Source organism: Manis javanica, chromosome 7 (genome assembly GCF_040802235.1).
Source record: "Manis javanica isolate MJ-LG chromosome 7, MJ_LKY, whole genome shotgun sequence".
Taxonomy (NCBI): Eukaryota; Metazoa; Chordata; class Mammalia; order Pholidota; family Manidae; genus Manis; species Manis javanica.
Window position 1 is genome coordinate 137,673,499 of NC_133162.1, and position 22,472 is coordinate 137,695,970.

A 22,472-nucleotide genomic window follows, 5' to 3' on the forward strand; every position below is an offset into this window, starting at 1 on the left:
GGGGTGGGGTGTCCTGTGAGCCTCCCGTGGAGCCTGTTTGGCACTCCCTGGCTCACTGGATGCCAGTGAGAGTGCCCACTGCCCTGGAGTGTCCCCAGGAAAGACCAAAAGTCCCGGGGTGGGATGCGAGTCTGGGGTGGCTGGGGGAATCTCTCTCAGCTGAGAAACCACTGGGCCACAGGCATAATTTTGAGGGTGCAGAGGCTGCGTGCTCTCTCCCCCTCCTCCCACCTCTGTGTCTCTCTTGTTCCCTGACAATACGGAACAGAACACTGCATTTCAGATTTCATCTGGTTTCAATGCTCTCTCGATGCTTCGGAAGCAGAACCCTTGCGCCAAGGGGCTGCCCTGGGGCCTCTGAGCCTCAGCGACCACAGCCGCGCGCGGGTGAGGGCCGAGCCCCGAAGACTGTTTCCAACCCCGGAGACGACTGGTCAAAGATTCGCTGGGCGCCTTTATTTGCCTGTCACCCCTTGCTCAAGGCCTTGCCAATTACAGTTTCTCAAACTGTAGACACATTTGTTGGTCTCTTTAAACCTTCTTCCTCATGGAGACAGAACTGCCTGGCTTGACTTGGAAGTTTCTAGGCCTTATCTTCCCCCAGAACACCCATGTCAGCTTCTTTCCCATATCCTGTCATACTCACCTTTACTTAATAGTTCAAAGGTAGTTTCCATTTTTGTGATAACAAAGTGGGAACATATAAATAATTGAAAAATTCCATCTTAAAATGTCAATCACACCATAAAAGAGCATGTTACAATTACTAGTACCATTATGCCATGATTTAGATCCTGGGTTCTGTTTTTCTTGGGTCCTGTTTGTCCATCCATTATCAAATTCCATTAATTCTCCCCTGCACACATGTTTAATTCACATATATACTCAAGTTCCCTCCCTAACTTATTCTGCCCCATATCCCTCTGGCTGGGAAGGTTTCTGATGGCCCCCTCTTTCCCGGCCTCCTGCCTTCTCCCGGCCCAGGACACTAGTCTCTACCAAAAGAGCAAAGTCACTACCCACCTCCTGGCAAACATCCCTCCGGTGGGTCATGGGGCTCAGGGAAGCCTTCTCCACTTGGCCTGACAATCTCTGCCTTCTGCAGTCAAGTCTCCCTGGGTCCCCTCAATCCTGTCTCCCACTATCCCTATACCAGCTCCCTGCTCTAGCAAGGCTAACGCATCCATTATGCTCCAGGTGAATACACACACCTACCTGGTGCACGCACAACCAGCCTGCAGCCTAATCCTCCCGCCAGAATCATCGCCCTACCCTCCAGGGCCCAGTTTTCATCATGGAGCACCCTCTCCTAAACTGTAGGGACAGGAAGCATATATTTCTGATTTTCTATCATTGTCACCAAGCCCAGCGCAGAACGTATAAAAACTGCGGACTGAATGGATAAGTGAGGAAGCCGGACAGTGGAAGGAGCAGGCTTTCCCGGCCAGACCAGTATGGCAACGTCTCCCTGAGCATTCCTGCAACATCTGCTGTTTGATCTGCTCATTACGTTCCTGTTATTTATTGCCTTACACTGTGAATTAACAAGTCATCTCTGTAAGCCTCGTCTCCTGAAGAGACCACAAATTCCTGGGAGGTGGAGTCCGTGTCTTGGAAGCCCGTCAGCAGCCACAGGGCGACTCCGTGCCCTCGGCACGCGCTCCTCGGCTGGCCGGGCAGCCAGTGGCTGATCCCACATCAGGCTGAGCACAGGGCCCTCTCTGCTTCCCGGCCATAAACCACATGCCACCCCTTTTCTACTCGCTGAAGCCTGGCTCCTGCAGCAAGGTGGCCTCGATCCCAAGAACGCCGTGCCTGTGCGGGGTTAGAGAGCAGTCAGGGTGCTGCCCACTGGAGCCAGACAGGAAGCGTGGTGCACTGCGCCCGATGGCGAAGGTGCCGTGTCCTCCTATGGACTTGAATCTCAGCCCAAACAGCTACATGATAAAAATTAAGCTTCACCACAGAAACAGATGTTTACCACCCTCAGGACACAGCCTGCACTCTGAAGTGTGTGACCAAAGGCTGCTCCACCGTTTGTCTGCCATCCCCTGCCCTCTGGGACCCAAGAGCCGTCACAAGCCCTCTGTGGAGTCTCATCCCTCTAGGCATCCTCCTGTCCCTCCCCTCTGATTGCAGCATCCTTTCCTTCCCTCTGTAGCCAAATTCTATTCATTCTTTAGCCCAAGCTGCACTGCCCCAGCCCCTAGGAAGCCTTCCCTTTCTCGCCCACCCTGGGGCCCCTCCTCGATGCCCTCCAGGATCCTGGGCATGTGTCCTGTTGCACTAGAAGTGCCTCAGTACCGTCCCCTCCCACAGTGCCTGCAGGTCCTGGAGGGCTGGGCTTCCACCCTCAGTGGGAGTACAGCCCCTGCAGAGCAGACCCAGCAGAAGCTCTCTGAAGTACAGGAGGCGACATGAATGAAATAAGAGCATCATCAAAGCAGAAAACATGAAAGAGCAAAGAAGTGACAGCAGGTGGACATCTAGACCATTCTACTGTAACAGCAACAACCTGGTTTCCGCAGCCCCCGGGCTGGGTGCGAAGAAGGAAGAGCAAGCGAGGAAGTGAACTGTCTCCGTCATCACTGCTCAGACCTGGAGAGGCTGCGGCAGCTCAGCCACCACCGTGCGGACCTATGCAGCTACCGAGCACTTACAGGGTCCCGCAGGGCGCCCCAAGGCTTGCGTTTCTCAGGTTCCCAAAAAATGGAAGGCCTAATTCTGTTCCGGTCTTTGGAAGTCTGGCTCAGCCAGGGAGCTTTTTCTGACAGCCCTGGCCCTGTGGCTGTGTGTGCATTCGCCCTCACTAGTGGGATTTTCTCATCAGCGGCATCACAGCTAAAGTACAGAGGCGTTAATGACAGCTTAATGGAGGCAAAGGATGAAGTTCACAAGGTCATCGTGCTTACTTGTGCGGATGGTGGCTGCATTCAGGTGGCTTGTATAGAAAGGGCACTCCTTGGGGAGCGGCTCTGTTACTTGCAGGGCTGAGGCCCGCAGCCATGAGGCCAAGAGTATTAATCAGGGTAACACGTCTCCCCTGCATGGTGCGCCCTCCCAGCCATCTCTCCCAGCCATCCTGGGAGCTCTGCTGGCCTCCATCTCATTGGTACCTCCCCCAAGTGTAACTCACTCTGGCTTTGACACCTTCTGTGGCATGTAACTGTCGCATGAATGTTTGTTAAAAATCACTATGAACTCTTCTTTCGCTGCTAAAATTGTGTGCTTCAGGAGTGTTTTGGAAGTCAACCCTACTGGTTCGTTCATTCCGGTAGTGACTCCTAGGTTCTGCAAATAGATACTGAGAACCCATTATAGTCAAGGCCTTGGGTAAAACATGGTGAACCAGGCAGACGTGTTCTTGTCCACGTGGGTCCTTCCATTCTGTGGCGAGATGAGCATCTGGTGACCCCCTGAGCAGTATGATCAATACACATTGTGATGGGATGAACTGTGCTCCCCCCAGATGTGTATGTCAAAGTCCTGACTCCCAGTACCTATTATTACCTGTCTGCATTTGGAGACTGGACCTTAAAAGAGATAATTAAGGCAAAATGAGGCCTTTTGAGTGGGCTTATATGTTACATCCAAAGAGACAGGTGTCCTTACAAGAAAATAAATTAGGCTAATGAATTGTGAGGAAATAAATGTGTAGGTCACCTGGTCAGGGTGCTTAGTTACAGTTGTCCTAGCAAACCAGTCCACATACCTACAAATCCTTAGAGCAAATGCTACAGAAAGTCACTAGCAGCCTGGACACCTAGGTGACAGGCTTCAGGCTTTAGAAATGTTTCTTAAGAAAATACCAATTGAGATAAATCCTGAAGATAAGTGGTGAGGCCTTGACCATAGCTCTAGATGACTTAATTTGAAGGCAGTATGAACAACCACAGATGGCATCCATTATGACTGTTGATCAAAGGTTATGTCAATAGAATTTTCTCACATATTCAGCTAGAGAAAGAAGACATCAGGCCCAGCAGTCCAGCTTCGCCGGCACAGACACATTCTAAGGCCTGACAGTCCATCTAGAGTGGGCGGCACCCGATGCTTCAGAACAAGGTGCCATGAGGGCCCTTCCTATATGGGAGCTGCACTACTGGCCTGACGGATCTTCTGAGGGCTGCCTACAGCCGTAGGAGTTGGCGTGGAGGCAGGTTTACCCCATGTTGAACCCTGGGATGACTGAAGCCCCAGCCAAGAACTTAACTGCTGCCAGGATCGCCCAGCCCAGGGGCCCCTGGATTCCTGACTCCTACATGCCAAGGTATAATGAATGCTGTTGTCAACCACCAAGTTCTGTATCATTCGTTACACAGCTACAGATAGTGAATACACTCTCAGTGACACATGAGACAGAGCGCAGCAGTCTTCGCAGGGCCACAGAACAGTAAGAAGGGGTGCCTTCTGAGCCTGTCCGTCTGACTCCCAGACCCAGGCCTTCTGCTCCTACCAGGGGTTCAATGGGCCTTTCTGTTCATTTACTGGCATTTAAAGTTTTCTCTAGTCTGAACTGATCTTGACTATTAAGTCACGTCCTTTACTATATAACTCAGTTGTCTCTAATTTATCTGGATGATTAAGCTCACAGTTCAGTGGGGTAGGAAAGATATTAAGTAAAGACAAATGCAATGCAGTATAAACCAGGATGGGCTTCCCAAAGGACTCGGGGAGCAGGCAGCAGGCCTCGGACCCTAATCCAATGTCCAGATGTGGTCTAGGCTCAGCAACTACCTGTTAACTAAGTGCACACACTGTTTCTGGGAGGACAGAGGTCATCAGAAAGACCACGGATGGACAAGGAAGGAGAAGGCGCTGGTGTTCTGTGCTCAGCATACCGGGAAGGGCGGCTCCTGCGCGGGCCCGTCCCACCTTCCCATTGCTGCATGTCACGGTCTCTCCCACACTGGCATAAAAGAAGTGCTTTCCACATTTCAGCTATTTGAGGACATTTAGAGCTTTGCCATACCTGGATGCCATATGTAAGAGCAGTTACTTAATATCCTAAAAATGCATGTTTTAAAATTCTTAACATTTCATTAATTTTTACATGAAACAGAAAGTCCCAGGATAGTGTGGTGTTCAGGGAAACTACAGACTTTGCAGTCAGACAAATGCAGGATGAAACGGCAGTTCTGTCATGTATCACCATGTGCTCCTAGAGTTATTTAGCCTCCATGGCTCCCCATTTCCTCATCCATAAAGCAGAACTTACCCTTGAATGGGCAGGGTGCGGATTCTGTGTAATATACGTCATGCCTGTAAAGGCCTGGCAAAGCGCTCTGTAAATGGTCTATAATATGCTAAATAAAGGGAATGAGATGGGAATTCTTACTCTATTTCTCAGATGAGGCTGTGGAGGGTCAAGAAAATTAAGACACTTGCTGAAATATAAATAGCTAACTCTGAATTCAGTGTTGTTCCTAATAGGTCAAAACACGTTGCCGCTTCAGACTTAGAGTAAATCTGTGAATACTGGGTCATTGCACCCCCAGTGACTTAGGCTCTGTATGTTCAGGTCAGAATCTCAAGCACTTGCTGACTCGGCTGCCCCAGAAACCAGCCCGGGGGCCATCAGCAGAGATACCTGTGAGGGTTTCAGCCACGCGCTCTGCCGCTTTCCGAATCACCAGTGCCAGGGTCCCGCCCTCCAGGCTCAGCAGCAGGGTCCCCGAGCCTCCGGACAGCGCTGTGGACAGAAGCAGACCATCCTTGTTCCACGTGCGAAACTGGAAACTCACTGAGAGCCCGTCGATGTGGGGAGTGCCGGTCAGCAGCAAGTAGCTCCTGCTGGAGCTGACGAATGTGATGGGAACAATTTGTGGCTCGGAGCAGGAAAAAGTGACATTGCCCTGGAAAACAATAAAAATCAAACATATAAAAGCCATCTTTTATTCTGCAATTTGACAGCTGATATAAACAACCACCTGGAACAGACCTTAATTTCAGGATCATTCTACATTCAGCCGCAAGATCTTACAGGAAAAAATATGTCAGCTTTGTTCAGATGTGCCCACAAGACTGTCCACCATTCCTGTTTGAAGGATCAAGGTATATCTGCAAAGAGGGCCATCAAAGACCTGGGTGTGCCGTGGCAGGGGCTGGGGTTGGGGGCGTGGAGGGGTGGAAGTGTCAGCATTTTCTAGAGCCAGACAGAGAATAAGGACGTCCATCCCTTGAACAAATATGCACTGCAGGCCAATCATGTGACAAGTGTTAGGGGAAACTTTTAAAGAGAGACACAAGACAAAACTGTGTCACAACATGGAAGGTCCTAGAATAGAGGCCAGCGCCAGCTCCCAGGGGAGACTGGAGGGAAAACAAACTAAACTAGTGGAGGTTTCACAAGGGAGGTGACGCTTGCCTGGAAGGAAAGGGGGGGGAGAGCAGTGAGTGTGCACAGCGTGGGCAAAGGGGAGAGATACCAGCAAAATGGCAACCCCGGGAATGACAGGGAACTTGTCATTCCTGCACATCAGGTGGAGCCTGGAGGGCCAGGGACCATGAGGGACCTGAGGCCAGAGAGATGAGCAGAGGCGGAGTTTAAAAGACCTTATGTGCGTGCTTGTGCTATCATTCAAACTCAGAAGCAGAGAAGTGACTCCAGCTGGAGTTTTAATGTATGAAGAGTATTTCCAGTGTTGTATTGGGGATGGTGAGAGGAGCAGAGGTGGGGAACGTCAGGTGCACACAGACTGGAACCAGAAGAAGTGGGAGACAAACATTTGCACGAGTGAGGGAGAACTGGTCCAAGTTCATGTGAGGAGGGGCGGGGCAAGCTTCTACATCAGCCCGTCGCAGGAGGATGAAGACATGTACCCGTGTGCCCGCCTGAGCCAGGTGATGGGGCTGCTCTGCTGGATGAGTAAGGCGGAGGCTGGGATGCCTACCAGGGGCAAATGGGTGTTACATGTGACAACCATCTGGAGTCTTTCTCACAGACCCATGCCCACCACATCCTATTTTCCAACCGCACCATTTGTCTCTTTGAGACTCCAAGCTAATTGCCACAGCAAAGCAGCCGGCTCATTCCAGTGAATGTAACGCAATGATCTCATGTAAGTCCCACCTTGTTCCCTCTTAAGTCTGATCTCTCAAAGCTACTGACAGCCTTTGCCTGATGCCAGGCTCAGCCGTTAGAGACACTGCCAGAGCCAGTGCCACTTATGCAAAAACATCAGGGATTTCCAAAAGGGGAACACGCAGGTTGACTGGCTGCCTGAACTCACCTTTCCACCCAGACGGCCAGGGAGCAGGGTTGGAAACCTAGTACAGCTCCCAGTCCTAGAGCACATTAATCCTTCAGCTCCCCAAACCCCATAATCCAGAAAAACATCCCGATGCCCGAGCCATACTTGTTTGTGATAGTCCTGCATTTCTGAACACAAAGAACAGCTCCAAACATCTATTAATAGTACATTTCTGATGGCTCACTCAATGACCATGCTGCCATGGACATCTTCTTGCATCAATCACTTTCTGCAGTTGTTTAGCATTTTCTTCTCTGCAGGCCAGATCCCCACAAGTTAATCAATGTGACAGAGGTAAAGGCCCTTGATATCCATCAAGAAATCTCCCGCAGTGGATGCCCCTTCACTGCACCTGGTGGGGCTAAGACCTTAGTGCATTCTGTGCACAGAGTGCCTCCACTGAAAGGACGTACAAGCCAGGCTTGGAGAAGGTGCCAGGCAGACAGCAGCCACATGCCTCCTTAGCGGAGGTGATGGGGCACACACCCACATTCGTCTGACATGGAGGACTTTGCTTTTAGCCCCCGTTTCTGATACCTTCCTCCTCTGCACTGCAGACAGATTTAAAAATACCTACCAACTTGCTTGTGATATCCCGTTGTGGTTTTAATTTGCATTTTTCATTTCTGGTGGATTTCCTCTCAAGAATGACATGTCCCCACTGATGGAAGACTGGCTGAGGTGGGGCCATCTTTGGGGAGAAGGGGCATCACAAATGCTCCCACAGCCAAGAGGGGAGGTAGCAGGAGCGCCTGGCGCCCTTCCTGCCGAGGGAATCTAGGGCCAGAGCACCAGGCCAAGATGAAGGGAGTGTGGTCGGGAGGCATGAGCAGGGCTGGAGTCGGAGCGGAAGAGGTCGCCAGACTGTCCTGCCCGCTGTTGATTTAAAACCCAATGTTCAGCTCCACCCAAGACATTTTCTGCGCATCCCCCGATGGAAGCACTGCAGGTGGGCCTCAGGCCAGCAGGGCTCTCGAGGAATGGAGCTCTCCCCTTATTTTGTTCAGTTCGCACCATCTGACAGGAGGTCCGGGACCTCCAACCGTAGAATCGCTCCATCCATCTGCATGCCCAGCAGGTCCCCAGTACTTGTGAAATAGGCAAGGGAACTCGGAATTCCTTGAGGGACATGCGAGGGTCCCTGCTCGATTCTCGTGGAGAGAAATTCACATAAATGCCTTGGGCATCCTCACAAGCAGAGGAAAGGCCGTGTGTGGGAGCGGCACTGTGCTCAGCGAGCAGGAATGCTCTGGAATGCCCCAGGGTCGGAACTGTCTCTGGACAGCATCCCTGCTTCCACGCTCCCCCCATGCCCCTGTCTCCCTGTCCTGAGCTGTCCTAGGCTTTGTCTTCTGAGCCGGGCCTGCTCTACTCTCCCAAGGGCAGGGGGAGAGACGGGAGGGCAGTGGTGGGAATGCGGTCCACCCCAAGCCAGACCCGGCTCTCCCTACTGTCCCGTCTGCCTGCGCTCCTGCCCCGGGCCCGTGGCTGCATAAATGCTGCATGCGGAGCAGCCTTGGCACCGGTCTCCACCCATGATGCAGGGAGAACAAAGGTGCAGTCGGCAAATGAAAAAGTGCCACTTTTTGAATCAGCATGGAATATTTCATCTTTTTCAATAATGCCATTTGTGTTGTCAGAACCCTTCTAGATACAGCATTTCAGGGAGTCCCCACCTAGGACCTGGAAATGGCATGCAAGACCATTTCCTTAGAATAGTGTCAAAACAGAGTGGCACAAAGTCACAGACTCTTCTACCCAATGCATCTCATTAATCTATTCATGCATCTTTCACCCCATCCCCCAAGGGGGGATGGGGTCCTCAGACTCTCCATCCCAGTGTGCCTTTACCTGAGTAGGGGTTTCAGCATTCATTCATTAATTTCTCAAGCACTGTCAGGCAATATGCTAAGCACAGGGGTCAAGAGTCATGCACAGAATACGGTCCTGCCCCTTTGCGCTGTGCAGCCGTGAGCCGTGCATTTGCACTGTGACTGGTACAAGGTGGCCACGGCCTGGGGCGCAGTGTGGACGTGGTCAGGTCTCCGAGGACAGTCAGCCAGCCCTGGTCTGCAGAGGGATGGAAAGGAAACCAGAGTCCATGCCCTCGATCCCTTCTTCCCCTCCATGTCATCCATAACCTGGGGGCCTTCGCTATCCAGGGAGGCTGCCCACGAAGACGCCAAGTCGTCAGCATCTGATGTGTCTTTCCTAACAAGGCCCCATGTCCTGCTTGGATGCTGACCATCCCTCCCTAAGGCAAGACCTGCCAGAAGTGGTCATCAGCCCTCATTAGGGCCTCCCTGCAGTCCCGAGCTGGCGGCTCTCCAGACCCGGGGCTTCCGTGTTCACACAGGTCCACCATTCTCCAAAGGCGAGGTGTCCGGATGGGCTGGCCCCAGGTTAGGGAGGCCATTTGCTTCTTGGAGGCCCCCAAACAATGTCCACTTTCCTTCTCTGGGATCCACAATGGCCTTTTCTTTGCAGTCCTCAAAACACAGAAATGCCCTTCCCACCTTCTCAAGCAAGAGTTTGATTTCTATGGATGGAACTCAGAACTTTGAAACCCTCAAGATGTATTCAAAGATCTCTTGGAGAGACTCACCACATCTATGCAAAAACACTTTGTTTTGTACCATAAACAAAAGCTGACACTGTCCTTGTTCTGACTGGTGAGGCTTCATGGCCTCCTAAGGACGCTCAGGATCTTGAAACTAAAGAACCAGGTTTGCACCAGTGAGGGAAGCACCCTTCTCCCTGACTCACCCTCCCCAGGGAGGCCTTCCCTTCAGAGGGCAGCAAGGACCCCACTTCATCAACGGCTCTGAAGGAGCCGTTCATGAGGTCGTTCACGAGGGAGGCCTCGCCTGCTGTGGAGGGAGGTGACACTGCAAAGAGACTTCACAGAGGGCAGGGGCAGCTCACTGAGAGGGAGGAGCAGTGTATCTGCGCAGTGTATCCCCGCAGGAAGGGGTGCCATGCATTCCAGGACCCAGGAGGTTTCTGACTGCTGTCCCAAGGCCAGCGTGAGGGCAGGTGAGGCGAGGTGGGACGGGCAGGAAGGGACAGTATGGTGGGAGCTTTGAGACCTTGCAGAGGCACGGGAACTGATCCTGTGGGAACAGCGGGAAGGAAATGGATGACAGGGCACTGATGCACAGGCGAGGCTGTAAGTCATACTGTGCTCCCCGATGCATCCCCAGGCCCTGTGCCCGGGAGCACAGCGGGCATTGTGTGGAAAAGGGGAGCAGAGGGCCAGGTGCCAGGCAGCAATAGGGCCATGCGGGCAAGAGCGGCCGAAGGCTGTGGATGGCAAAGGGAGAGAGAGACAGCTAACAGGTACGCTGCAGGTAAAGTCGACAAGAGGCGCTGTGCAGGGCAAAGGGCCGGGAGGGCGAACGCAGCCCCCGCAGCCCCACTGTCCTCCACCTGCACAGAGGCCTCACGCAGGGAAGGGCAGAGCTGGCCCTCGATTGCTGGTGGCCTGCCTCCTGCCTTGGCTGGCATCCACGCGCCGGAGTGCTTGAGCTCGCACGTCCATTGGCCTGCAGGTACCATGGCGACCTGCCCCCTCAGCGCTTCCTGCCTTCTCCCTCCACCCCCGCCAGGAGCGACTCCTCCACCCACCCTCCACTCCCTCCAAGGCTGGGTGGACCCTTCTCCTCTGGGCCTGAGCCTGAGGCCTTCCCAGACCACCCCATCCTCAAGGCCCCCGCATCCCACCAGCTCTGGATGCTTGGGGTCACCTGCTGTTTGTCCTTAGATTTGTGAATCTCTGCTTAGGTTGTCACATGATTAAAACTTTTCTGGAGATGATAAAACAGGAGAAATTACATGTCAGCTGCTCAGCTGGGTGTAGGTCGAGGACTGTACCATGACAATCAGACACAATGAAAGAGAACATGGCCTCCTTCTCAATGTACCCAGCTCATTCTGTCACCAAATCAGAAGTTTGTCAAATGCTGACTGAAATCCAATAAAACCCATCTAACTAAAAGCTTTCTTGCACAGCAGTGGGCCTCACCCAAAAGGAGACCCTACAGGAAGGGGGCAATGACCATGGTCCCTGGTGACTTCCAAGTGAGGAGAGCCTGACAGCAAGGACACAGCACCATGTGTGTCTTTGTCAATGGACAACAGAATGGATCAGATGACATGTCATAAACAGGGCGTGTCTTTCGTAAAGACGGAAGCTGGAGTTCTGATGATGGATGGAGTAGAGGGAACCCTGGCCCTGTCATGGTGTAAGTGTGACTGGTAGAGGGAAGTGACTGCAGTGTTTCAAACAGTGAGCTAACGGCCTCTGTGTTGGTGTCAGACATTCCTAAGCACGGATCCATCACTGCTTTCTGGCTGGCACCTGGGTATGTTGGCCACCAGGCAGCTCCTGGCAGCAAGGGCCATGATTTGCTATGTCAGAACCAGGACCTGGCATATCTAAGAAGGACACTAACAAATGGTATGATCTGGGCCTACTTCACAGCTTTATGACTCAACAGCATCCTCTGCTAGTTTGGGTGGAGGCCACGGGTGTCCACAGCAAGCCTGACACTTTTGAAGGCGATGCTGAGCGCACCTGAATCTCTGCTTAGGTTGTCTGTGCCGTGTCTCCGCTAAGGAGTCCACGCGCTGTCAAGACTCACTTGCGTACCTCTGCCTGCTGCGAGGACCGGGGCTGTGGCCATGGGAACATCGCCGAAGGCTGCTCATGGCGTCCCTCACTTGTGCGCACTCCCCCTCACACATGAGCCGGTGACGCCGGGGGCCCCCTTTCCCTTTACCTTGCTTCGGCCAGCGCCCTCCTCCCGGGTCACTGAAGACACCTCTCGCCCAGGTTTATTCCTGTCACCTACTGCCTGGGATGCTCATTTGAGCCATTTGGCTATTCTGCAGAAAGTACTAGTAAACTGCTCTGCCTTAAATGATGATCTGAAATAAGGGAAGTGATGGACACGCAAGTCAGTGGCTTCTAGCTCATTCCCAGGAGGCCGGGTGCCCCCACTCCCGGACTCTCTTCTCCTAGGACTCCCCACCCACCCGGCTCTGCTCACCGGCTCAGCAATGAGCCCCTGGTCTGGGCTTGGGTCCCTCGTGAAGAGCAGGACAGGGAGAAGATGCCTGGCAGCCCCTGGCCTGAGGACCTGCTGGCCAACGGGATGTGCCATGGCTGGGTGCCATGGCCTTGGACCCAGGCAGGTGGCCTGACTGGCCCCATGGCATGGGGTGGACTGCCCAGGGCCTGCACTCCCGGCAGCCTGCAGCCTCCTGGTACACCACGTGCAGTCGCAGTTCGTGTTCCCCAGAGGGGCGAGCCCAGAAGGTGAGAGGAGGGATTCAAAGGGTGAACCTCTCTGTGTGTTGCAAAAGGATCCGAGTTCACAGACAGGGTTGGCTGGGACTCGACGCTGACTAAAGGCGGAGGAGCCTGGCTCCGGCCTGGGACAGAGGCAGAGCCTAGGGCACGGACTGCAAGAGTGAGCCGGGTGGGGGTGGCAGGCGGTGCCCCCGGGGCCTCCTCTGGCCTTGTCACCACCAAGCCCAGCTGTGTCCTCCTTGGGTCCCCAGTTGAGGTGATAACTCAGGTTTGTGCGTCTTCCCACAGCAGAGAAGCAATTTGTAAGACCTCAGGGGACACAGCAGGGCAGCCTGAAGTTCTGCTTACCTACACTGGTTCTGGGGTTTCCTAAATGTGCCGTTCCCAAGGGTTGTATGACTGCTGAGCTGTTATTTACAAAGCATTTTCATTGTGGGTGTTTGTTTTGCTTTTAATCGTCACCCAGACATCACAACGCTTTGGTGAGTGAGAACGGAGCCAGCCATGCATGGCGAGTTTCAGTCAGGAAGCGCCCAGCGAGGCCGTCGAGCGTATGTAAGCAAGGAAAGTGATCCTGACTCAATCTAATTTGTGGGGAAAGGTTCAAAGCCAGTTCTTGATTTTCCAAATGAGTACAACCATTTCTAATCTGATGTGTCTGAAAACTACCAGGCCTGCCTGGCATGCTCTCAGCGTGTAGGGGGAAGGCTGCCCTGTGAGCTGAAGCCATCGCCCTGATTACCACATCCGGGGGTCACGACCCAGGTCAAGGCTCTTTTTCATGTTTGGGGGAGACAGACACCTTCATTATTTTGTTTATTCAACATATACTTTTTAAGCATTTGTATGGGCCGTGCTCTATCCTCATGTCAAGCACACAGCCCAGGAGACAGGCAGGCCCAGGCCCTGCCCACCTGAGCTTGCACAGCACAGGGAAGAGAAAGAAAAGGACACCCTGGGGGCAGGTGTGATGCATCTGGGGGATGAAGGGCAATGGGATGCTTGCCATTAGTCTATGCAGGCAATGTTTTGTTTCTGCCAAAGGAGGTCATCAAGGACAGAGAGCATGTTCCTCGGGTTCCAATTGAGAGGCACCCAGGAGAGAAGCATCTTCAATAGTGGAGGGAATGCCCCACAAAAGGGAAAGAGCATGGGCAGGCTGGCAGGTGCCCCCCAACCCCCACCATGGCCCTCCCTTCCGGCCTTCCACAAGCTGTAGACACCAGAAAACAGGAACCATCTGAGAGCCACATGCTGCCCTTGGCCCAGAGACCCCCTCTTGATGTATCCCACGTTTGCCCTCCCAGGCCTGCTGGCTCCCAACTTCCGCGGCGCAGCCGGGCACTGAGTTTGGCGCCGTCCTCTGTGCCTCTGTTTCTGGCTCCATCTATGGCTTATTCTCTGTACTGCAAAGAGGTACACCTCCCACCTATGTCATGGCTCTTGCAAAGAGTGGTGCCTTTCACCTGGACCCAAAACCCAGAGGAGGTCCTTCAGACTGGGGGGAGGGGGAATGGGAATCGCACCCGTCATTAAGCTGGTAGCCTCTTGGCTTAAAGGCAGAAGATGATGCCCAAACTACCCGAACACCGTAATTTCTGTTCCCAAATATTATGCAAAGCTATTTGGAAATATGAATGAAGCAGCTTAAGAATATTAATAATCCTTTCTGACACTACTTTCAGTACTAGAAATCTATTTTCAGGAAACAATCTGAAATTGGACCAAAATTCATACAGTAAGTACCATTATTTATAATAATGCAAACCTGAGTATAAAATTAAAAGAATGCTTAAGTAAATTGTGGTGTATCCATGACATGCTATTTTGCCACTACCAGTAACAAGGTTCATGATAAGCATAAAAATTGCTTATAATACGGTATTAAAAGGAATGAGAATACAAATTCGTACATAGGAATCAGATAAAATGCACCTATATAAATATGTATAGAATGGAGGCTAATTTGTTAAATAGCTGCTCTTTCTGGGTTGTGGAATTACAGTGATTTTTATTAAGACAATTAAATTTTTCTGTTTCCAATTTATTTATAATGAAGAAGTAAAATTTTTATCATAGCAGTTTCAGTTAACTAGTTTTCCAAGTATTATTTTATTTGAAAGTTTGCACGACAATATTGAGGATCAGTCATTTCCACCACGGGCATTATTGAGAGAAAGAAGGACTAGCAGTTCATCCAAGTGGAGATTGGGGCAGCTGGGATCGAAACGCAACGACTTGCTGTTTTTCAAATGGTTTCTGGCCCTGATAATTTCAGAACTGCCTGTCCTGCAGTCGTCAGTCACGCCTATTCCCCATGAGTAAGCAGAGGTGACGAGTCTTTAGGGTAGTAAGGCTGCAAGGTGTGTGCATGTGTGTGTGTGTGTGTACACGTTTACTTCTTAGGAATTGTGTGTGTGTGTGTGTGTGTGTGTGGTGTGTGTGTGTGTGGTGTGTGTGTGGTGTGTGGTGTGTGTGTGTGTGTGGTGTGTGTGTGGTGTGTGTGTGTGTGTGGTGTCTGTGTGTGTGTGGTGTCTGTGTCTCTGTGTGTCTGTGTGTGTGGTGTCTGTGTCTCTGTGTGTCTGTGTGTGTGTGTCTGTGTGTGTGGTGTCTGTGTGTGTCTGTGTGTGTGTGTGTGGTATGTGTGTGTGTGTCTGTGTGTGTGTGGTGTCTGTGTGTGTGTGTGTGTGTGTGGTGTGTGTGTGTGTGTGTGTGTGTGTGTGGTGTCTGTCTGTGTGTGTGTGTCTGTGTGTGTGGTGTCTGTGTGTGTCTGTGTGTGTGTGTGTGTACACGTTTACTTCTTAGGAATTGTGTGTGTGTGTGTGGTGTGTGTGTGTGTGTGTGTGTGTGTGTGTGTACACGTTTACTTCTTAGGAATTGACTTTCTTGTCCAATTGGCCCACAAACAAAGCACCTTCCCACTTTACATGCATGAATATGATGCTTCTTGAGACTAAATTCACTTCCCTGAGGGACACATGTTCTTAGGTCTAAAAATGTAAACAGGTTTGTGGTTCTTGGGTGGAGACCGGAAAAGTAGCAAGCGTGTGTGAAGGGCAAGTGCCTCCAGCTGGCCTGGAAAATGAAGCACGTTTACGGCTCAATAAGGAGAATATTATAAACGTCAGCCTCCCAAATTCATCAGTAATGATTTATGAAATGAGGAGAAACATATCTAATTCTGATCACTGCTATTCTCTCTAAATGAACACTGTCAAGTTTTCCTAATAAAGATACTTTTTAAAAATTGAGGCTGAAACTGGAATACTTATTTTTGGGGTGATAAGCTGTCTAACAGAAATATAATGCGATCCAGAGAGGCCAGTCCTAAGGCCCAGGTGCCCAAGGTTAAACAGTGACCCAGGAGGCAGGGCTTGACTTCTCATACCGAGCAAGTCGGCTGCGATTCCAGGACAAGACTGCCTCTGCATGGCTTCTGGGGGCAGGTCTACTCCCGAGAGCCCTGCATGGGCCTCAGTGGGCCAGGGTCTTGGGAGCTACTCACTCACTTGTCTGCATCTGTGGCGGGCACCTCCGGCCCACCTGTCCTCAGCCTGGGCCTCTGGCAGCAGCACACCCACCTCTCCCCGTCACCCCGATCACAGGCTCTGGCAGGAGCCTCCCTGGGCCCTAGGACAGCACTCGGGCAGGGGCACCTGGTGCAGCCCTGGCAGGACAGGTGGCCCATGCAGACTGACATGGGAAGCAGACAGCCTGCACCAGGCCTGCAGCCTGAAGACCCAGCCTTTCTCCTTCCCCCTGGGCAGAAGGTCAGTGAGGCACAGAGGGCCAACTGCTGGAGGGGCGCCATCGGCAAGCCAAGGACAAAGGCCTCGGGAGGGAGCAGACCCGGCAGCACCCGGACCACAGAGTTCCATGGAGCCACAGACGTGGGGGCAACAAGCTTCCGTGGTTTAAGCCAAGCCGTGCAGGCTGCGGAGTCCTGCTATGGGGGCCCTTGTGACTTTCAGGGAGAGAGGGACTTCAAACGATTCTCATTAATGAAACCATGGAGTTGACAAGCATTTGAGAGAGAATCTGGAGAATGTTTCTAAATCACAGCACCAGAAAAATAAGTTAACTGCGAAGTTGACCAGCTACCTAGTGATCCAGTTGGGTGGAGAGGCCACATCGCCTGCCTCACATGGGACGCTTTCTAACCAGGCCCAGCCAGGTCTGCTGAGTCAGGGAAACAGAGGTCTTTAGTTGGGGGCAGGGGAGGCATCACAAATTCCATCTTCCAATTCTCCATCTCCAGGAGGCAGAGTTAGACGGTGTGAAGGATCTCAAAATTGCATGTGAGGATCTCTAGGTATGGTTTTTCCAGGCATCACACTGAAAAGTCTGAGACAATTTACATGCTTTCCAGTTGATTAGCAGAATACAGAATGGGCTTTCTATCGTTCTCTTTACCAAGACATGTGGAATGAAGAACATTCACCACAGCCTGGCCAAGGGGCATCTCCTGGGGCTGCCTGACCTTCCCTTTGTCTTCAGAAGCTGGCAGGGACTCCCCTCCTCAGACCCCAAGTCCCGCTGTGGTTCCTGCATGGTCACGACAACACGTTGTACGGACGAGCTCCCCCACATGTGTCGCCGACGACGGAGGTGAGCAGTGCGGGTCAGGGCATGCCCTCACCCCCTCGCCTGTGCAGACATGAGGCATCTGTCAGACACATTTGCGTGGCTTATGGAGGCTAACATGTCCTTGTTCTTGAACTCAGAGTTAATTTCATAAAGGCCTAATCAAACTTTTATTTTCCATTTTTAAGCTCTCATTATTATTTTTAAAATAGAAGATGTTTATTCAGCTGCTGGCTTGTATTGACGGACTAGGCAGGGATGAGTATGAATGTCTTTCAGAGGTTTTGCTCTTCGGCTGGAGCAGGAAGGTCATGGAGCCTGTTACAGCTTCCGGGAGGGAAGTAAGGGGTGGCCGACCTCCCCAGGGAGAAGGGATGACCCCCCCAGGGCTGCCCTCTGAACAGAGGAATGAGCCAAAACTAGGTATTAGAGCAAATGCAGAAAGAAACACCAAGGACAGAAAAGAACTGCAGCAGAGAGTAAGTTGCATGCGGAAAGCTTTGGGGGAAACAGGAGAAGGTCTGTGAGGACTGCAGCGCTTCCTCACCTAGAAGGCAAACTGGAGGCTCTGACACCATCCCACCTACAGCATGACTCAAACTTTGTGAGTAAGAAAATTCCTTGTTAATGTAACCAATTGCAAGGGCTACAAAGTAGAACTATTTCCTATTGAGCAAGTGAGCAGCGACGAGGTTGATTCGTCCTTCGCTATTGATAAGAGCCTGGGTCTGCACACGCCGCTTTGTGCTTCCTGCAGTTGTGCGCGAGGCTGTCAGCATCCAAAGCTGCTCTCAGGTGGTGTGAAACCATGACACCCTGTGCCTCCCTCTGTCTGCCCGACTGCCCCTCCGATGTCCAGAGCCTGCGAGTTTTAACGTGGATTTAGGAGGAAGGAAGAGGCCAGAGACTGTGCCAGGCATCCATTTCCAGGGGCGGCTCCAGAGCCACCCTTCCGTGTCCTGCTTAGTGTCAGAACTGAAAGTGGCACCTTGTAAATGCTTCTTCCGTCATCTGCCCAAATGTGGACTCTGTCAGGAAAGGGCACCAGAGGGCCACTGCAGGGCGATGGCCTTTGGAGGACGTTCTCTGGGTCCTCCTCTTCGTCCTCCTAGTCGACCTGGGAGCACAGCCGCTCTGCACAGCTGAGCTCCAGCTGCGCGTCAGCTCTCAGCTTCCCACCGGTGGCAGGCTGCACGGGCAGCTCAGACCTGCTGTCCAGAAAGGTTGGTTCCCCCATCTGCAGGCTGTGCGTCCCTCCAGGTACTGCGCTCTCTCTGGAGAGGTGATGTAGCAGCTGGGATGTGGGCAGAGCAGCGCCCTAGCCTCTGTGCCTCCACTGCTCCTTCAGCCAAGAGGAGGTACCTTATTTTTCACACTTGCTATTTCTAGATGCCTGACAGTCTTCTTTCACTCATTTTCATAGCTAACACCTTTTACTAGCCAACTGTTTTTCATATTAAGTCTTTCCTTTTCAAACACCCTGGGCCCTGGTAGAAACTGCTGTCCTGTAATCTTGTGACAAAAGGTCAGAGTTTCTAAGGAGCCAGCCCAGCTGTCCTGCATGGAAGGATTCAGTGTCAAGTCCCACTTATCAGGACCCTTCCGATTCAGCGTCGACCATTTACACAAGATGATTAGGAACTGATAATACAGCGGTTTATTTACTATTCTGCTCATCCAATCATCTGGCGCCCTTGACCTGCTGTCCATGGGTGGACTTCAGGGGCATCTATGTGCCCCCAAAAGTCACATAAAGTAAAATGTGTTCATGGCATTCATTATATTTAAAGGGGCATGTGCTCCCTAAAACAGTAATAATCCCCGATCTGAGATATGGGGCACTGTGCTTGTGGAGGGCCACTTAAAGAACAGGACAGACACTGTCGCAGAACCACAAGATCGATGGGGAACACAGAACAAAAATGATGAGCACAGTGGGGCAATGACACTAATATGACAGTGTTATTAGCTATTAGTGACTCCATGCCGCTGGTGGCCCAGGAGTCACTGTACCTACACGGGGAGGTGTCATCAGCTGTCACTGACACCCAGAAGGGTTAAAGACCTTGTCACAGCAAAGAAAGCACAGCCTCGGGGCGGAAGGTGGGACCCCATGTACCTACACAGCAGAGGGTCACTGAGCCCCAGGGTGGTGCTGCCAGCGGGGCCCAGCGGCTTCTTGAAAGGAGCCGATTATTTTCTGCAGATACTGATAAAGGTCCAACGAGGCTCCCTTGGAACGTAGGCCAGCCTGCCGGGCTCCAGGCCCCCCGAACTGGAACGATGCCTCCTGCAAGGCAGCAAGTCACGGCCCGAGGGCGGCCCAGCGTGGGGTCTGGGGAGCCCGCTCCACCCTGGCATCGGCTACCGTCTGGGCACCGCCCGCACTCAGGACGTCAGCCCCTGGGGGCCGGGAGGAGGGGGCTAGTTCGGGGCTTGGCCAGGAAAGCACGAAGGAGGAAGGCAGCTCGGCTGGCGCGGGACACACGCGGACAGAAAAGGCGTAGGGCGCCGGCGCCTGCCGTGAATTCCGGGAACCTGAGCCCACGCGGTGGGAGCAGCGGCGCACGTGAGAGAGCGTGGGGAATGCGCCTGGGTATTTCGGAGAGCTGATCACGAAGGATCCAAGATCCGACGTTTCCATCTGCCACGTAAGAATGCAAGGGCCGCTGGCCCGAGGGGGCTGAATTTCGGGGAGCACCCGAACCCCATGCAGGACTCAGCCACCTCCTTAAACCCGGAGGAGGTGCCCGGCCATCACGTGACCAGCCAGGGTGAGCCGAGCCTGGGGGAAGGGCAGGGTCACTGTGCAGGCAGGACACTGGTGCCGACTTGAACCACCGGGTCAAAAATCTATAATCATTGACTCAACAATCCTCATTTTTGGTTATCTATTCTGAAAGTCAGAGAAAGACTTTGCATGAGACTTGTAATCTCAATATTTTTGGCAGTAAAAATTCAAACGACTCCAATTCAAGCAGGGTAGCATTTTAAATGAATGATGGTGAATTGATCTAATGTTTAATGATGTTTATACATAAAGAGATTAATTTTGTCAATAAAAATTTAAAGAGAGAAGCTATTTTAAGAAAAATATTGTCATAAAAAACATAAAATCAGCAAAATATGGTTTATGCTATATACAGTATACATTTAAAATATGAAAAATAAATACATATAAATGAAAACAGTGTTTTCCTCTCTGTCTGGTTTGGTACTCTGTTCTGTTCATCCAGAATATATAGAAGCATATATTTTTAAACATTCTAAGTAAGTTTTCTTTAATAATGTCACGTAATGATTTCATCAGATGAGCTAATGAAATTGGTCAACTTAGAAAAGAAAGTCTTCATGCTGATTTAGGGGAAACAATTTTCAGAGAGGATGAGCATTCCACTGGTGGTGTTTTTTTTAATTTTAAGTCACGTTATTCCTCATACGACCTTGAAACTCCTTCATTTAGATTTTCCCAAAGAAAGAAAGGAAGCGACTTCTCTGGACACAACAGTTCGGAAATCATTTTTCCAGGGTATGTGAAACATGGGACATGGAGACAGGTGATGTGAACGTCAGACTGGGCAATGACAGCAGAGGACAGCAGGAATGTGGAGAGAGAGGACATGATGTTAGTTGCTTTTTCGAGTGATTCCTTCCATCAGTGGAAAGCATCATTTAGCAGAGAGCACACTTACAGAGATGAGACGTGATCCTGGGGCAAGCTGGAGGGATTATAGGCTTCTCTAGACACCACGGAGTTTTCTCTGAGCTTCTGGGTCCCAGAAAGGTAGGAGAGGGCCGCTGCCCCCCTCCCCGTGTGTGTGTGTGTGTCTGTGTGTGTGCATATGTGAATGTGGCATGATCTCATATGAACACCAACATTTATCTCTGAGTGAGTTTTCTTGGCTACAGACTCCAAGGAACAACCACACTCTGATGGTTTTCATGGCAACAGAGAAGCAAACAAGAGATGATGAACTTCCAGAAGCCCACAGCTGTTACTTGGTAGCCCCGCTCTCACACCTAAGCATGCTGGGCAACATCTTTTCAAAATGTCTTATTTTAAAGGAGTCTCTCACCTCATTAGTTATGGATTACAACTGGTCATTAAATTTCTTCAAATGAATATGATCAATAAGTTTTTAATGTATTTACTCAAAACCTACTTCATGATTTATTCATTTTGTGAGAAAACTAAACTTCAGATTCAGGAAATATAACAGGAACTATCTCCATTTAACTTACATGATTTGTTAGGAATACAGAACACAAAAACTCCATGTGGGTCATTCACTATCTGCCTGAGATGGCAAATAAATGCCAGTTTACATGACAACCTCAGTTGAATGAATTGGAAGAAATTTTACTTAGTACTAGCTCCAACTTTTGTGTACTTAACTGTGGACCCTGCATTGCGCTAAATACATGTTTATTTTTCACAGTAACACTTCGAGATAGGTACGATGTCCCATTTTGACACATGAGGACACTGAGGTTAGCCCATGGCTCCACAGCTGGGTGAGCCTGGACTCAGCATTGGGCACCTAAGCGGTCTGCCGGCCACTGTTACTGCTGGTGGGACCAGGAGCTGAGTGGAGGAGACTGAGGCTGGGTGCGAACACATTTCGTAGTCATTTAGCCATTTCAGCCTCGGGGCAGGAGTATCATTGCATGTGCTCAGCTTTCGCTAGCCCCACCAGCTCTTTGACTTCAATTTTTGGATACAAAGGCACAAAGCGACTGGACATGGTCAATTAGCCTCAAAGCCAATTCTATAACCATAGTCGTGCTATTAGCCATTTGCTTTTTCCTACTCTTCTACTGGAGACAAAGTAACATGAGCATTTCTAGCCTGCTCTTCTTTAACATGAGAGGAAAATCACCGTAAGACCTATGAGGATGCGGGTGAGACCTCAGCGAGCGTCCAGTCACGTTCCTCTCCTTCTCTGGAAGCAGGAATGGAGCTCTAAGGTGAGCCCAAAGGAAGCATCCTTTCTTGTGACATGCATGGTTTGAAATTAATCATGTTTTAGGAAGCTGGCAGGGCAATATATTCCTTATATTATGTATGCTATCCTCCACATTACAGGTACTGTGCACACACTTTGGTGGGCCATTTGCCTTCTGATTGTTTGGGGTGCGTGCTGTGGCACAGGGATGGGGGATCTCAGGAAGGAGCTGAGCTGTTTGTTACGCTTACCTTAGGCTGTGAGTTTTACTGCATTTCAGGAGGTGGAGGACCATCCTGTAGTCAAATAGAGCTACAAAACTAAGCTGAATTATCCCCATGGAACAGCTATGAAGTCTCCTGGGGGGTGAGTAGT

The 22,472-nt window shown here is 51.2% G+C and overlaps 1 protein-coding gene across 4 annotated transcripts in view; it reads right to left on the reverse strand.

Moving 5' to 3' along the window:
• Positions 1–22,472, reverse strand: part of CNTNAP5 (contactin associated protein family member 5) — a 597,575-nt gene that overhangs the window by 254,172 nt on the left and 320,931 nt on the right. For all 4 annotated transcript variants that reach the window (XM_073241652.1, XM_073241653.1, XM_073241654.1 and 1 more), the window contains one exon: positions 5,591–5,855. In XM_073241652.1, coding sequence (XP_073097753.1) covers positions 5,591–5,855 — 265 coding nt within the window. The remainder of the gene's footprint in view (positions 1–5,590; positions 5,856–22,472) is intronic.